The following is an 18,338-nucleotide window of genomic DNA, read 5'->3' as shown; positions in this document are numbered from 1 at the left end:
CTTTATCGTTGAATTGGATTTAAAATAAAATCAGTAATTGCTAATAGTGAATGTTTAATTATATACTACACTACACCAACTAATATTTTGTGTTTTATATCACTTGCACTTTAACAAAGACTTCTAAATCGACTTCAGAGCTAAAGGACATGACAAAACATTCAACCATTAAAGGGTTGAGACTTGCTGCCACCATGATCTGTCCCCCATATAAATGTAAGTATTAGGGAACCACTACCACATATCACTTCAGTTGGTACAGCACACTAACTAACGGTTGCAACAAATATAGCCTCTTACAAGACGTGTTTCAAAATATGTTAATGAGTGAGACACAACAATACCAAGCTCCCACTAGTGTTCAAAAGGTTTTTGGCACTCCAAAAATGCATGATGGTACTGTATTCTGAATTCACGTAAATTACTGGCAGCAATGGGCTACTAAGTTACTGTAAAGTTTCATGAAAAGGGTTGTAGAATTACTACAGTACATTACTGTATTCTGTGGGGATACAGCATTCTCACTTACGGTTGCAACAAGTAAAGCATCTTACAAGGCAGGCATTAAAATATGTTCATGAGACAGAGACTATTTCCCCGCTCCCAATTTTTCCATTTTCCCAAGGCACCATAATTAATACTGTAAAACAGATTTAAGATATTTCACTGTGCATTCTACAGTGTTTTACTGTTGAAATTACAGAAAGGTCTTACGATGTGCTGTAAAACAAATGTATAGTATTTTACGGTACATTCTACGGTAATCTACTGTATTCAGTTTATACGGTATCATACTGTTGATTAATACAATAAGTTACTAATAAAAATACAAAAACAGCTAATAGAGTACGTATTTATATAAAGCTGCAGTTTATTTACGCAGTGGTGCTGTTTACTTAACGCAGTTGCAAAAGTCCGAAGACATTGAATACATCAACAGTTGACTATCTTCACCCTTTCCTCCAGCAGCAGCAGCAGCAGCAGCAGCTCCAGAGCCAGCCCCCCCAGCCCCAGGTGTCCCAGGCCCCACCCCAGCAGCCCCAGGCTCAGCAGGCCCCCAGAAGACAGAGGCCTCCTCGTGTCCAGAGGGCCATGTCCCAGGACCGGGTCCTGTCCCCAAACAGAGACCCCCAGCCAGACTACCATGGGATAGGGATGACTCGGCAAGGAGGGCGTATCCTGTCTGACGAGCAGCTACTGTCTGCCGAGAGGCTGAGGTCCCAGGAACGCCTGATGTCCCAGGACCGGCTGTACTCCAAGGACCGCATGTACTCCAAGGACAGGCTGTTACAATCTCAAGACCACATGTACCCGAAAGACCATCATTTCTCCCAAGACCGCCTGTACACCCAAGATCGCCTCTACTCCCAAGACCGCCTGTACTCCCAGGATCCTCTGATCTCGCCGGACAAAATGATGATGTCGCTGAAGCGTGCGTCCGGTGGTTTCCGGGGTAATAACGACAAGTCGATGTCGCACGCCATCTCGCACCCGGACGTGTTCATGCCCACGACACCGCTCATGGACCACTACAAGATGACAAAAATGCACTCCCATCCCAGTGCCTCGAGCAACGCAGGGGCGGCAGGTGGAGCAGGAGCAGCGGTGCACTCCAACACATTAGCCATGAACCACACGACTAATAAGAGACAGCAGTTTGCCTCCAGAAGGACCCACACTGTGGAGCAGCTCCACTACATCCCCCAGCAGCACTACCGCACAGGCAGCAAGACTGAAGTGACTGTTTAACACTAGCTAGCATGTTAACAGCTATCTTGGGAGTGAGCCAGCAGAGAATGCTAAAATCTCATCGCTAGTTTATATATACGCCATTTAACAGACACTTTTATCCAAAGTGACTTACAGTCATGTCTGCATACATTTTTATGTATGGGTGGCCCCATCGGGAATCAAACCAACGACCCTTGGTGTTGGGGGAGTGTGTGTGTGGGGGGGAAAGGGATGGGAAGAGACTGACGAGTATAACAGGATGATAATTGTATGATTTTAAGTCAAACAAAAGGTAGACTCACATCTTTTTGCATTTTCAGACTTCACCAGACCCAAGAGCGGTACTGTACTGTAAGAGACTGGAGTTCTTCAGTAGGCACAAACCCCACAAAGACTGAGTCAGCTGTGGTAGTGTGCTGTGAAATTGGCAAACTACTCTACTGTCATTCCTGTTATGCCCAAAGCACCAGATCCCCTTGTCCACCACAATTTGGGTGTGATTCATATGAGAGGACATGGGTTATTTGAGAATAGAGAGGCTCAGGCAGCCAACACATCTCTTATTCTATAAACTTCTACTGCATTGGTAAAACGCCAGGACTGATCCGATCAATGTCTCCACAACTTCTGTTGTTGAAAGACACAACACAACCACAGGTGATGGAACCAGGATGGCCCTGTAATAACTATATAAATATATAAATATAATAAACTACCGTTTGTAACTCCAATCTTACTCATAGCTATAAATCAAAACCGATGTTACTATCACTTTTATTGACGCCTCAGTCTGAGACAAGTGTTCCATTTCTAAAAATGAAGAAGTGATTTTAAAAAGTGGTTTTAAAAAGCACAATCAATTAATGAGATTTTGTGTTTCTGTTCAGTTGTTTCATAAGTTTGGTCGCTGATGGCTAGCTCGTAGATTATTGTAAATAAGCTATAATTCTAGAGGCAGTATTATGGACGAGTCTGTACCAGTTGGCTTTTGTATTAGGCTGTCTAATGTTTTCAGTAGATTCTGAACATGTTATAAACCACCACCGTTTCGTGATAAGTTCAGACTAGAAAACCCACTTAACCAAGCATTTGACAGGCTAAATGAATACTATAACTATGTTTGTAGAATGAGAATGAATGTAAATGAATGTGAATGCACGAGAATGAATGTGAATGAATGAGAGTGAATGAGAATGAATGAAAATGAATCTGAATGAATAAGAATGAATGTGAATGAATGAGAATGAATGTGAATGAATGTGTTGTTCATAAAAAAAATATACCACTGTTCATATTTGGATGTAGACTGTGTTCCATTGACTTATATGAGAAGTTGGACAACATGGTGACTGATTATAATTGTTGTTGCAGTAGGGTCAAATAAACCATCCATATTTTTTTAAACAGGCAACACTCTTCTGGAACAACTCTATTTGTGCTCTGGTTGTTGATGTGTATGAAAAATGATATATGTTATTATATAGTTAAATGGTACAGCTGACATACGACTAATCCATACCTGCATGGGTTTGAAAGGGCTGTGAGTGAGAGCTGAAGGTGGGGTTTTTGGACAATTTATAAGAAAGGTTAGAAGGCTTCCTTGCCTGTACATCTTCAATCAAGTGATATTTTATATATTAAAGGGAACGCAAATTATAGGTAGGATAAAGTCTTTTCTCACGACAACTGTGATCTTGTTTTTCTCAGCAGGGGTCACACCTATCCCTATCATACAGTATGTCACCCTGACAGACAGCTTTACTTGACATCCTTGCTGCGATAAGAAATATGCCACAGACGCAGGCAACCGCAGTACTTTACCACTGACATCTGAATTAATATCTCTGCTATTTCATACCTATTTCAGATCTTCTTGAAATTCATTGAACTCCTGTGGATGCGAAGGCCAATTCTCACAGCAAACAAAGCGGCCCCCACAAATACAAAATATTTTCAATTTGCACCCGATCCTCTAACCCAGGGATGTCAAACTCATTCCATGGAGGGCCTAGCGTCTACAGGTTTGTGTTTTTTCTTTTCAATTAAGCCCACAGCAACCAGGTGTGGGGAGTTCTTACTAATTAGTGACCTTAATTCATCAATCAAGTACAAGAGAGGAGGGAAAACCCACAGACACTCGGCCCTCCGTGGAATGAGTTTGACACCCCTAACCCATCAGCATTTAGATGAAAATATGACGCTCCAATCAAAGGGAATCTATGGATGGGAGAGTCCGCTAGAAAAGGTAGACCTAAAAAGGCCAGGCGGGCGGGTATAGAGACCGAAGGTATCTCCACTGTGAGAAAAGGGAATCAGGCCAAGTACAAGGCTTTCCATAAAATAATCAAGAGCTTTCAAACTGTCTCCACATGTGAAAACACAGTGTCTGTCTCATTCCACAATACAATACTTATCATTCTTTCACTCCAGTTTTAATGCTGACAAGGTTGAGAGCAGACAGAGGACTTTTATGTTCTTGAAATATTTAGTTTAAGCTGTCGTTGCTTTTCCATTTGTCCATGTTCCTTTGTAATTCCTGTTCTGTCCTCAGAGAGAATTACTGTCGTCATTGAAGGGGAAGGAAGGAGACCAGTTTGGGCTGCAATCCACGGAAACGCTCACATGTCCTACAGCAAACTGACACCTTCCTCTCCTCAACCCAGGCACACAGTAAATATGATAACCAATGAAGGATATGACTGAGAAACATATAGAACTCCATATTTCACTTTTTACAAGTAAAAATATTAGTTAGCATTTTGACCATGTAATTCTATTAGTTTAATAATGAAATCCTATAAATGTTCCCGCTCTACTTCACACACCTCTATGAAGACCCGCAGGCCTATGCCAATCTATGTTGTGGTTATCTGTGTAATACTGCTTTCAGAAGGATCTTTGCTGCAGTTTTTACCTCTAATCCATCTGCAAACTAGTCAATAAAGGTTGAGCCGACGGGATCTCCACTACCAGAGAGGGACTGACATCTACTTTGGGTCTGATCTGACATATCGTATTGGCATCTTAGTGGGAATCTTAGCTAAAACTCAATACACAGCGATAAGATAATAGCAAGATTTAAAATGTTTATTCTCTACAATAAACAGGCTTGAAGTGTCCATGTGAACAGGCCAAATATTCAAGTCCATATTCATTGAGGAAAAAATTGGAACTGCCATCAACTGAAAAATACCTTGGGGAATAAACATGGAATGTTATTTTTAATAGATCGTTTCTACGATGAAAATGTTGCTTTTAAATCCTTCAATCCAACCGTATCTCCGTCTAAAACAAGGTTCCAGACTCACTCTTGATAATCCTCCAATTGGAGAGACAGCTAACAGACGTTTGTTTTATGACAGACGCCAGATCCAGATGCACATTTAATTAGTAGCTCATCAACTCTGTCAGAGTTAATTACCCGAGGCCTGAGCCCAGCTAGCACCACACCAACCCCTTGTTCACACTGCAGGCCTTAATGCTCAAATCAGTTTTGTTTTTCAAATCTGTTTTGGAATACTGATTGTTCAAACAGAACGTTACAAGTGACCAAATCAGATTTGTGTGTGTTCAGACAGCAGTAATTTGCTGACATGGCTATGCTAGTTGTCATAGTAACGATGGGTGTGTGCAAAGTGGTGTAGGCTGATTGGTGGTGGTGCGTGTGCTTCCCATCACTCAGAAGTTATGTATCAAGCTAAGGTGATAACAACGCCTGCCATGGACGTTTCCCAGTTGCAGTTTGAATGTTCTAAATCATAGTGTTAGAAGAATTTTAAAGCCTCAAAGGATAAGATGATCCAACTTTCAAAACGAGTGCTTTTTGGCTAGCCACAGCAGTCAACTAGCTGGCTATCTAGCTGTTTAGCTTTCTAGCATATTCACTCATTTGTTTGTAAACAATTAACAAGCTAATTAGCTACCACATGTTCTTGTAAAACAGTCAACAGAGTAGCTAGCAAGCAACACTATATGCCAAATAAGTCTAATTTGACCATTCAGACACGTCACATGGCCAGGAATCAGATTTCTATCTGACTTCAAACCACCAACAACACGGCTTAAGGGCTGGATTCAATCAGATTTACATCTACATAGAGTTGTTTTGGCGGTGTTGGAGGTGGAACTGCATTAAAAGGATCTGCCCCTTTTTTTCAATTTTCGTCTAAAATGACATACCCAAATCTAATCGCCTGTTGCTCAGGCCCTGAAGCAAGGATATGCATATTCTTGGTACCATTTGAAAGGAAACACTTTGACGTTTGTGGAAATGTGAAAGGAATGTAGGAGAATATAACACAATAGATCTGGTAAAAGATAATACAAAGAAAAAAACAACCGTTCTTTTGTATTTTTTTGTACCATCATCTTTGAAATACAAGAGAAAGGCCATAATGTACTACTCCAGCCCAGGTGCAATTTAGATTATGGCCACAAGATGGCAACAGTGTATATGTAAAGTTTTAGACTGATCCAATGAACCATTGCATTTCAGTTCAAAGTTTTGTATCAAGACTGCCCAAATGTGCCTAATTTGTTTATTAATAACTTCATGTTCAGAATTGTGCACTCTTATCAAACAATAGCTTGGTATTCTTTCACTGTAATAGCTACTGTAAAATGGACAGTGCAGTTAGATTAACAAGAATTTAAGTTTTCTGCCAATATCAGATATGTCTATGTCCTGGGAAATGCTCTTGTTACTTACATCCTCATGCTAATCGCATTAGCCTACGTTAGCTCAACCATCCCGTGGATGGGACACCGATCCCGAAGAAATTAAGCTGTCAAATCCACGAGGCTCGTTCTTTTACCATATCGTGGACTCTGCAATTGGATACTATGAAACCACACCTGACTATAACCCGACAAATCCCATGCAGCCACCTTAGATGTCCATGCACTTGAATTAGACCGATGGCCATGAATCCCAGCATCCAAATTAACAAGAAATCATGCATTAGCCTAAAATCAATGGTTTGGTATTTGAGAGTCAATATTTACAATTATATTTTAGACATTTAGCAGAGCTCTTTTCCAGAAAAACGTATTTCTGACATCGGTTTTGATTAACTTCTAACGTAGTAGTGATAATAAGGAGGGGAGTGAGGGGAAACAGTCTGGTTTTTGAAAGTTGAAAAGGTGACAACATTGCTTGGGGTATTATTGGGGTACACATTAACTTTGATTCTTCATTACCTGCTACTACATTGTCTGATTGTGAGGATGTAGTGCTGGAGGAGGTAACTTTCAACTCCTGATTACATTCTGTATGTCTCAAGATAATGTATGAGTGATTGCAAAAGGCCCTGGGTCAAGGGACAAATAGATCTAGGGAGTAGAACATATGATCCCTGTCATTACCAAAGGCAAGTGAAGAACTGCAGCCATTTCTTTAAAATTAGTATGCTGCGTGCTTTCATAATATACACAGCAAACCATCGCAAGCTTTTCACATTAACAGTTTCTCAGGACTGACTTGTAACCTAGCAACCGACTGATGTCTTGCTAAGAAGATGATTAAAGCTACCTTCTTTGGCATTCTGAGCAGGATCCCCTTTTGATAGATTCTTCCCCAACCAAACCCACACAGTTCCATGCCAGAAGCTCTCCCTATTACCCACAAATATTGAAATATGATTGCCCATGTTGTTTTTGTCCTTTCACCTGTTGGGGCTAGGGGGCAGTATTTTCACGTCTGGATAAAAAAACGTACCCGATTTAATCTGGTTACTAATCCTACCCAGTAAATAGAATATGCATATACTTATTATATATGGATAGAAAACACCCTAAAGTTTCTAAAACTGTTTGAATGGTGTCTGTGAGTATAACAGAACTCATTTGGCAGGCAAAACCCTGAGACATTTTCTGACAGGAAGTGGATACCTGATGTGTTGAATTACCTTTAAGCCTATGCCATTGAAACACACAGGGGCTTATTAATGTTTTGGCACTTCCTATTGCTTCCACTAGATGTCACCAGCCTTTACAAAGTGTTTTGAGTCTTCTACTATGAGATCTGACCGAACAAGAGCCTTGGAACGGTGATGGCCGATTAGACTCTGGCGCGCGAGGTCATGTTGGGTACCCTCGTTCCAATACGTTTTAAAAGAGAATGCATTCGTCCACCTTGAATATTATTCATGTTCTGGTTAAAAAAGGCACTAATGATTTATGCTATACAACGTTTGACATGTTTGAACGAACGTAAATATATTTTTTCCCCTCGTTCATGAAGTGAAGTCCGCGGGCTTAGATCATGTGCTAACAACACGGAGCTTTTTGGACATAAATTATGAGCTTTTTTGAACAAAACTACATTCGTTATGGACCTGGGATTCCTGGAAGTGACATCTGATGAAGAGAATCAAAGGTAATGGATTATTTACATAGTATTTGTGATTTTAAATCTCTCCAACATGGCCGTTTGTCTGTATCGCAAAGCGTATTTTTCTGGGCGCAGTGCTCAGATTATTGCAAAGTGTGATTTCCCAGTAAGGTTATTTTTAAATCTGGCAAGTCGATTGCGTTCAAGAGATGTAAATCTATAATTCTTTAAAAGACAATATAATATTTTACCAATGTTTTCTAATTTTAATTATTTAATTTGTGGTGCTGACTTGACTGCCGGTTATTGAAGGGAAACGATTTCCTGAACATCAACACCATAGTAAAACGTTGTTTTTGGATATAAATATGAACTTGATAGAACTAAAAATGCATGCATTGTCTAACATAATGTCCTAGGAGTGTCATCTGATGGAGATTGTCAAAGGTTAGTGCATCATTTTAGCTGGTTTTATGGTTTTGGTGACGCCTGTCTTTGAATTGACAAAACATTACACACAGCTATTGTCAATGTACTCTCCTAACATAATCTAACTTTATGCTTTCGCCGTAAAACCTTTTTGAAATCGGACAACGTGGTTAGATTAAGGAGATGTTTATCTTTCAAAGGGTGTAAGATAGTTGTATGTTTGAAAAATTTGAATTTGGACATTTATTTGGTTTCAAATTTGCCGCTCTTGAAATGCACCTGCTGTTGATAGGGTGCACCACGGGTGGCACGCTAGCGTCCCACATAGCCCCAAGAGGTTAAAGACTTATGGTTTGTAACCCGCTACTGCAGAAACCCATCATTACTGTTTCAGGAGCTATAATTCATGAGTTACTGTAGCTTATTATGCTGTACATGAAGTCTTGTTTGAGGGCAGGTAGGTGTGTACTTTCCCTTTGGTCCAAAGATAAGTTCAAATCCTACTTCATCTCACCCTGTACACAGTACTGTGCTCTCTTATGGAAAAAGTCTACAAAAGCTCAGTGCTTCAAAAGCACTCTGAAATATTTCTTCTAAGCTTAAAAGAGGGTAATAATTTCTCCTGTGTCCCACGCACCATCTGTGCTGTGTATACCGGTATGCGCCACAAAGGCAAAGGCACAATCTACTGTATTTTTATACCACTACCTGAATATGTAATTTGTAGTGCTACATATATTGCCTCCCCCTGTATTATTGCTTTCTTCTTCATTTCCCTCCCTCTCTTCATACCCCCTCCTCATGTCTCTCTGTCTCAGGGTGCATTGTTAAGGCCCTCCAATAACTGGATAATGGGGACAGTAGGGAGACAGAGCTAATGAGAGAGAGAGAGAGAGAGAGAGAGAGAGAGAGACAGAGAAACTTGTGAGTGTAATGTTTACTGTTAATTTTTTATTGATTATTTCAGTTTTGTTTATTATCTATTTCACTTGCTTTGGTAATGTGAACATATGTTCCCATGCCAATAAATCCCGAGAGAGAGAGAGAGAGAGAGAGAGAGAGAGAGAGAGAGAGAGAGAGAGAGAGAGATCCCAGCTGATGCATCATAACTTATACACTACCTCCATATAATGCATCCCTCCTCTGTTCTTCACTGGACCTTCATATATTACCATTTTATGGTGTGTGTGTAGTCTGTACACGCCTGGGTGCAATGGAAGGGTATACAGTATCTGTAAGACTGCAGAATGAGCTTTATAGTTGGGCAAGTTCTTTAAACTCAGAGAGAGGAGGGAGGTGGAGAAGAAAGGATGGAAGTGGAGGGAAGTGGAGAGACGAAGCCTGTGTTGGAAGAAAAGACTGATGGCTTTGAAACTGGAAAAGTGAGGTAGAGGGAGCGACAGCAGATTAGAGCAGATGTTGGAAATGGGGGGAAAAGCAGTGAACACCAAACACCTCACTGCACTCTTTAATGGTTAAATATGAAAGTCTTTATTCTACAAAAGTGCTGTTTAAAAAATAAGAGACTACAATATGAGAGAGCCAGAGTTGGCCTATATCATGTTTTTTAATACATGATTATACTGATTGAATTATTACAGAACAAAGATATCTATTTGCTGCAGGGTTTATCTTCCGGCAGGTAGGATAGGATTTAGACAAATTTAGATTTAGATTTAGGATTTAGATCTATATTTATTTTCACAATTCTCACTTTCCTCATTTCGACAGGAAAATGGCTTCGTTTCGACAGCTGAGATCAAACTAGAACTCAAATAGTAACAACAACAAAAAATATAAAGACTTTCTGATAAGTGTGCTGTACAGTTAGCTAGTTAGGTTCATGTTTATGTGCTAAGAAAAAAAGGTCAGTCAACTCGAATACATCCTGAAACTGGCTGGCAAGATTATGTCTGATGAAGGTCTCTGATTGAAACGTCAAAGTATGTTTAGAACTTTGGATCTACAAAACTATATATTTTTTATATATAAGATAAAACTTGCATTACAATCTGCAGTAGCAGAGCCACTCCAGCTAGGGTCCACTTGGAGGGCTTCTCTTTGGTCTTGAGGTTGAAGGTCCATACGTGGGTGCACTCAGAAATAAAGGTGCTACAGTGAGGGAAAAAAGTATTTGATCCCCTGCTGATTTTGTACGTTTGCCCACTGACAAAGAAATGATCAATCTATTATTTTAATGGTAGGTTTATTTGAACAGTGAGAGACAGAATAAAAACAAAAAAATCCAGAAAAAACCCATGTCAAAAATGTTATAAATTGATTTGCATTATAATGATTTGCATTATAATTATTTGCACACATCTCAGGAGGGATTTTGTCCCACTCCTCTTTGCAGATCTTCTCCAAGTCATTAAGGTTTCGAGGCTGACGTTTGGCAACTCGAACCTTCAGCTCCCTCCTCAGATTTTCTATGCGATTAAGGTCTGGAGACTGGCTAGGCCACTCCAGGACCTTAATGTGCTTCTTCTTGAGCCACTCCTTTGTTGCCTTGGCCGTGTGTTTTTTGGTCATTGTCATGTTGGAATACCCATCCATGACCCATTTTCAATGCCCTGGCTGAGGGAAGGAGGTTCTCACCCAAGATTTGACGGTACATGGCCCCGTCCATCGTCCCTTTGATGCGGTGAAGTTGTCCTGTCCCCTTAGCAGAAAAACACCCCCAGAGCATAATGTTTCCACCTCCATGTTTGATTGTGGGGATGGTGTTCTTGGGGTCATAGGCAGCATTAATCCACCACCAAACACGGCGAGTTGAGTTGATGCCAAAGAGCTCCATTTTCGTCTCTCTGACCACAACACTTTCACCCAGTTGTCCTCTGAATCATTCAGATGTTCATTGGCAAACTTCAGACGGGCATGTATATGTGCTTTCTTGAGCAGGGGGACCTTGCGGGCGCTGCAGGATTTCAGTCCTTCACGGCGTAGTGTGTTACCAATTGTTTTCTTGGTGACTATGGTCCCAACTGCCTTGAAATCATTGAGAAGATCCTCCCGTGTAGTTCTGGGCTGATTCCTCACCGTTCTCATGATCATTGCAACTCCACGAGGTGAGATCTTGCATGGAGCCCCAGGCCGAGGGAGATTGACAGTTCTTTTGTGTGTCTTCCATTTGCGAATAATCGCACCAACTGCTGTCACCTTCTCACCAAGCTGCTTGGCGATGGTCTTGTAGCCCATTCCAGCCTTGAGAGCTCTTTGGTCTTGGCCATGGTGGAGAGTTTGGAAACTGATTGATTGATTGCTTCTGTGGACAGGTGTCTTTTATAAAGGTAACAAGCTGAGATTAGGAGCACTCCCTTTAAGAGTGTGCTCCTAATCTCAGCTCGTTACCTGTATAAAAGACACGTGGGAGCCAGAAATCTTTCTGATTGAGAGGGGGTCAAATACTTATTTCTCTCATTAAAATGCTAATCAATTTATAACATTTTTGACATGCGTTTTTCTGGATTTTGTTGTTGTTATTCTGTCTCTCACTGTTCAAATAAACCTACCATTAAAATTATAGACTGATAATTTCTTTGTCAGTGGGAAAACGTACAAAATCAGCAGGGGATCAAATACTTTTTTCCCCTACTGCATTTAGAACCGTAAAGGGTTCTTTGGCTGTCCCATAGAAGAACCCATTGAAGAACCCTTTTGGAAACAAAAAGGGTTCTCCTATTGGGAGAGCCGACGAACCCTATTGGAACCTTTTTTTCTAAGAGTATGGTTCCTCTGTCTGGTCTTCTAGATGGGATTCTGGTAGACTTTACTCACTTCCTGCTTGTCCAGGGAGCTGGCTCAGATGAAGATGACGGGCATGGTGGGGGTCAGCTCCTTCAGAAGGGCGTCCACCATCATACCAGCCTGAGTGGACAGGGAGAGAGGACATTACATGGTTTGCCTCAAATTATACCCTAGTCAGATTTCATTTGATTTGATTTAGTCCCGACATAGTGTACTTTTCTTCAGTGTAGATGCCCCTGGGACAAACAATAGGAATATTATGAAAAGTAATTATTACTTTTCACTGAAGCAATTTTGTTTCCTGAAGGTTGTATTTGGTCTAAAAAGTACAAAACAAAGTATGTAAATGTATCCACCCATACTGTAAGTTGCTCTGGATAAGAGCGCATGGTAAATTACAAAAATGTAAATGCCTAACTGAATTAAATCCTTCTTAACACTACAGCACATTTCAGTTAATTAATCCGACTGAGTTGGACACTTTAAGGGAGGACTCTTCTGAGGGCAAAATATTTGGGGTACCCTTGAACAGTGTGTGAAAGTCACTGTTAGTCTGAGTCTGAAGTTGTTCTGTCCTCTCCTGCCTTCAGAACACTCTCCAAACACGCTCAAACAGGAAACAGAGCGGTCCGTCTTACTAATTACTCCCCCCTCCACTTAGTGTCCGGGAGACAGAAATTTCACCACGATGCTCGCTGACTCCAGGAAACAATATAAATCCTGATGACTTTGGAGGAGAAGCTCAGAGGACGGAGCGACGAAGCCACTTTATGACTTCTGTCAGAATTACAGCCCTAGTTGACAGTCGGTCGTAAAACTGTGCTTTTACACGCTGATATGTATATGTCTATTTCAGTGGTGGTCAGTGCCATTTAAGATGAGGGAGGACAATTCTTTTTTTCATAAGCATGGCCTTATTTCTATTACAGCATATTGGATGACTGTCATTCATATTCCATTCACCCAGTTCAATGTAACAGCGATAGGTTTAGGCTGCTACATGATACTCACATTTTCCCTGTACCCATCATGAGGTTGCTACAACCTAGCCTATGAATGAAAATTTACAACGTAGGTGCACAGATCAAGAGAATTTTGAGCAATCAAGGTGACCGTGACACATTAAAACTTCTTCGGGATTGGTGTCCCTTCCACGGGACTGCTGAGCTAACGTAGGCTAACGCTATTAGCATGAGGTTGTAAGTAACATGAAAACTTCCCAGGACATAGACATATCTGATATTGGCAGAAGGCTTAAATACCACCTTGCACACTCTTGCCTGCATCTAGCTGATCTAGGGTGTAATCATTAGTTTAACAGTTGCAAACAAGAGTTTTCATTCATTTGCTTCTGTTTAAAAAACAATTAAACAGAATCGGTGCAATGAATAAACCCTTGATCACGCACACAGTTCACTTTCATAGCAGCCACATAGAAACAGCTCAGGACGAGAGAAAACTTTGAGGTGACAGATGTAAGGGTGTAATCATTAGTCCAACAGTTGCAAACGAGAGTTTCTATTGGACAAATTCAGGTTTGTTTATCCACGTTTTGTTCCGTTTGCTTCCGTTTAAGAAACATTTTTCAACAGAATTGGCAGCATGAATACACATTTTTTTTACATTTTACATTTTACATATTTAGCAGACGCTCTTATCCAGAGCGACTTACAGTAGTGAATGCATACATTTCATACAATTTCATACATTTTTTTTCTGTGCTGGCCCCCCGTGGGAATCGAACCCACAACCCTGGCGTTGCAAACACCATGCTCTACCAACTGAGCTATAGGGAAGGCTGATCACGCATATACATAGTTCACTTTCATAGCAGCCACATTGTATTCCTTCTCGCATCTATGCGCACTCCTCCTCTTACCCTGTCCCTTCGCTTGTGGACTTCAATGCACAACACATCAGCTGTATGTGACCAGGTGAAAAAATCTTTCCAAGCCAAACCACATCATAACCGCTACACACAGCCTACATCGTTGTCAGCATATTGGCTAAAGTAACGTCATAGTCAACACAGCTAATATAATTAACTTGTTAGTAAACCCACTACAATCATGTAGTAACTTTACAGTGTATAGTCAGTAAGCCGTTTGTGACGGCCCTGAATTTGTCTGAAACGTCTCAGTGCTTCTCCTTCCAATAGGACGCTTCCCCTTTAATTGTCAATTAAATAGCCAGCTGCGCAAAAGAGGGGTTGTGCAAGTTTAACCAGGATCGGATCCACTCATTGCGTCCTTTGGACTACACATCTCAGTTGTTCTTCTTCGTGGCCTTTCTCCGCTGGAGATCTGTTGGCGGATTGAATTGTCTGACTGACTGATTGACTGCAACTATTTTGCATACGGTATTTCATTTGTTTTAGAGTGATGTATACCGTGATGATTTAAGACTTATTGAGATGTGATATTATTTATGGTTGTGTGGTGAAAGACTTGATATTTTGACTGGGTTTACACTACACTTTATGAATGGACAAACATTGCATGACTAAGGTCACTTGAGTTCACTGAACTCATTTACTGGGCTGGACTCTTAGGCCCAAAGTACGGAATTTCTGGAGGAACTAGTGTCACGATCACTGTCCTTGAACTCCCTGTCATAAATAAGCCAAGGCGCAGCGTGCCGGTAATTCCACATCCTTTATTTAGAAGTGAAACCGAACAAAGCAATAAACAGGATAAACAGAAAGAAACATGACGTTCTGGGGCTGCTCAAAGGCAGCTACACAAAAATAAGATCCTACAACTCAAGGAGGGAAAAAGGGCTGCCTAAGTATGGTCCCCAATCAGAGACAACAATGGACAGCTGCCTCTGATTGGAAGCCACACTCAGCCAAAACAAAGAAATAGAAAAACTAGATTGCCCACCCCACATCACACCCTGACCTAACCAAACTAGAGGAAAATAAACGGGGCGTGACAACTAGAGCTCATTATTTGTTATATTATTATGTGTGCGATAATTTATGTTGGTAATACAACCCACGCAAAAGAATACAGTTGTTTTGAAGTTATTTCCAATGTTTTAAGGGTTTATGAAAAGTGTACAGGTATGTCCATCCTGACTTTTATATGAGTCCTTTGTATTGGTGTAGACTTGACGGACCAGACGGGACTCATTCCCTCCCATACCAAAAGGAGAAATCAATATTTTCTCTGGTAGGCACAACAATACTGGCACCCCTACAAACAATAACCTCAAGTCAAAACCGTTACATAAAAAATGCCACCCCAGATGGGACCTCTCAACATTGAAAAATAACCAAAGCAAATCTTTTGTGTGGAATTAAAACAATGGATTCGCCCAAAGAAAATGTTCTCATCCATTTCATACCTGTCAATGGGAATACACAGAGTCATTCTGACCATCGAGCTGACAATACAAATCATAATGTGAATGGAGATAATGGCGTTGATTTGGGCCAGACCCCCTGGAATCTGAATGCTCCGTCTGGACCACAGGAGAGCTAACTAGTTACTCACTTATTGACATGGACCTGTGTGGAAGTACTGAGCTAGCCCTCCCTCTGACGCCCAACCTTCCTCCATTGTCTGGTTTAACTCCAGAGGTTTTAGTCTTACAACTTCAAGGTGACATCCATGATATTCGTCGGACTCAACAGCATCTCCAAACTCTAATCCATCATAAATGCAAATGTCTGAGTGAAGAGCAACAACAGAGTGTAATGGAATTCAGAGACTCACTGAGCCCTCTAACCCACACGCTGACAGAGCTCAGTGAGAATGGAAGACGGGAAATTACTGGTGCCATAGACAGGAAGTTTGACTACCAACGAAACCAACTCAATGCCACTCTCCAGTGGTGCCTGCAACATCACCACACTGAGGTCCTCAAGGACGTTAATTCTGTTTTTCTCTCTTCTAGTTAACACTATAGACCACTTGCAGACAGAGCTCTCTAAATGTGGTAAAATGTTGGATGACATGTCCGTTGACATGGCCTCCATTGCCCAGAGCTTCTCTGGTGTCCACTTCTGTTCAGACCACTGAGGGCCAAGCTGGCACCTCAGAACAGCCAAGAGAAGGCCATACTGCAGCCACTCCTTGCAGGATGCAATCCACCATGCATCCTGGTGTTCATTTTCATGGTCTAATAACTCCGTCACCGTCTACTTCCTCAAACCTTCCTAGATCTCTTGTTCAAGGTGATTTGAGTAGATGTCATGATGCCCATTAAATTGCAATTTCCCACTTTTAGGGAAATGGATGACAGTCCTGATCCGTTAATGTATCTGGAAAGATGTCGTGACTTTCTTGCCCACAATCCCCTGGCTGACGAAAAACTCCTTGCCACATTAAGGAATGTGTTGCATGGGACAGCTCAAGACTGGTGTGATGTAGCACGTCTCACCACTACCTCCTGGGCTGACTTTGAGGCCAAGTTTTCCTCTGCATTTCTGTCTGAGGACTACACCGATGAGCTGGCAGACAGTGTCAGGAATCAAGTGCAAAGAGAGAAAGAGAGGATCTGTGACTGCATACAGTTACCACTCCCTGTGCAGAAGGTGGAAACCTGGCATTGAGGAGGAAGAGGTCATTAAGTTGATCTTGAAGAACATCAACCCTATACTAGCCATTCAACTCTGAGAAAGAGTCACCACTGTCAATGGACTGGTTTGACTGGGACAGCAGTTTGAGAAGGACAGAGAATGCCAACAGCAATATGAACAGAGAAAGAAACAGACACCCAAACAGTTACCCAAGCCAGATCATCAACAACAGCCAGAGTCTCCAGCCAAGACCCCTCCCATGTGTAACGGCCGTCGTCAGAATTAGACCAAGGTGCAGCGGAGGATGTGTTCATCATTAGAATTTTAATGAAAAGAGAACACTTTACAAAAATAAACAAAAATGACAGCCAAACAGTCCTGTCAGGAAAAACTCTAAACAGAAACAATCACCCACAAAAACCCAAAGGAAAACTTGGCTACTTATGTGTGACTCCCAATCAGCAACAACGAACTACAGCTGTGCCTGATTGGGAGCCACACACATGGCCCAAAACAAAGAAATACAAAAACATAGAAAAATGAACATTGAACGCCCACCCAATGTAACACCCTGGCCTAACCAAAATAAAGAACAAAAAACCCCTCTCTATGGCCAGGGCATTACAGTACCCCCCCAAAGGTGCGGACTCCGGCCGCAAAACCTGACTCTGAAGGGGAGGGTCCGGGTGGGCCTTCTTACGGCGGTGGCTCAGGTGCGGGACGTGGCCTCCGCTCCATCCTCGGCGTCGCCCACTTAGGTGGCGCCCCTGGCTGCGCCGGAGGACTATTGGGCGACCCTGACCGCGCCCGGCTGGCGGGGACCCTGGCGGCTCCGGCGGCTCCGGGCTGGCGGGCGGCTCCGGCGGCACTGACCCAGGATTTACCAGGCTGGGGAGACATGAAGGAGGCCTGGCCCTGGGCGCAGGCACAGGACTCACCGGGCTGGCGGGCGGCTCTGGCGGCTCCGGACAGGCGGGCGGCTCTGGCGGCTCCGGACAGGCGGGCGGCTCTGGCGGCTCCGGACAGGCGGGCGGCTCTGGCGGCTCCGGACAGGCGGGCGGCTCTGGCGGCTCCGGACAGGCGGGCGGCTCTGGCGGCTCCGGACTGGCGGGCGGCTCTGGCGGCTCCGGACAGGCGTGCGGCTCTGGCGGCTCCGGACAGGCGGGCGGCTCTGGCGGCTCCGGACTGGCGGGCGGCTCTGGCGGCTCCGGACTGGCGGGTGGCTCTGGCGGCTTCACCAGGCTGGGGAGACATGCAGGAGGCCTGGCTCTGGGCGCAGGCACAGAACTCACCAGGCTGGGGAGACCCACAGGAGGCCTGGTCCTGGGAGGAGGCACAGGATAGACCAGGCTGGAGAGACCCACTGGAGGCCTGGTCCTGGGAGGAGGCACAGGATAGACCAGGCTGGAGAGACCCACTGGAAGCCTGGTCCGAGGAGGAGGCACAGGATAAACCGGGCTGTGGGGGAGCACTGGAGTTCTGGTACGTAGGCTCTTTACCCACACTCCAGGCTGAATGCCCACTTTGGCCTGGCACGGGCGGAGCACAGGCATTGGGTGAACTGGACCCTCCCAG

At 42.9% G+C, this 18,338-nt stretch overlaps 1 protein-coding gene across 4 annotated transcripts in view; it reads left to right on the top strand.

The window, feature by feature from the left end:
- Positions 1-3,142, top strand: part of LOC106578860 (protein shisa-6) — a 125,212-nt gene extending 122,070 nt beyond the window's left edge. For 3 of the 4 annotated variants that reach the window (XM_014158094.3, XM_014158090.3, XM_014158089.3), the window contains one exon: positions 967-3,142. In XM_014158094.3, the coding sequence (XP_014013569.1) occupies positions 967-1,749 (783 nt within the window). In that variant the 3' untranslated portion in view covers positions 1,750-3,142. The remainder of the gene's footprint in view (positions 1-966) is intronic. The other variant, XM_045702358.2, reaches the window with a different exon arrangement.
- Positions 3,143-18,338: the final 15,196 nt, after the last annotated feature.

This window comes from Salmo salar, chromosome 19 (genome assembly GCF_965601325.2).
Source record: "Salmo salar chromosome 19, fSalSal1, whole genome shotgun sequence".
In the NCBI taxonomy this organism is placed as follows: Eukaryota; Metazoa; Chordata; class Actinopteri; order Salmoniformes; family Salmonidae; genus Salmo; species Salmo salar.
The sequence above is the reverse complement of the archived record's forward strand: the minus strand, read 5'-3'. Positions and strand labels throughout refer to the sequence as shown.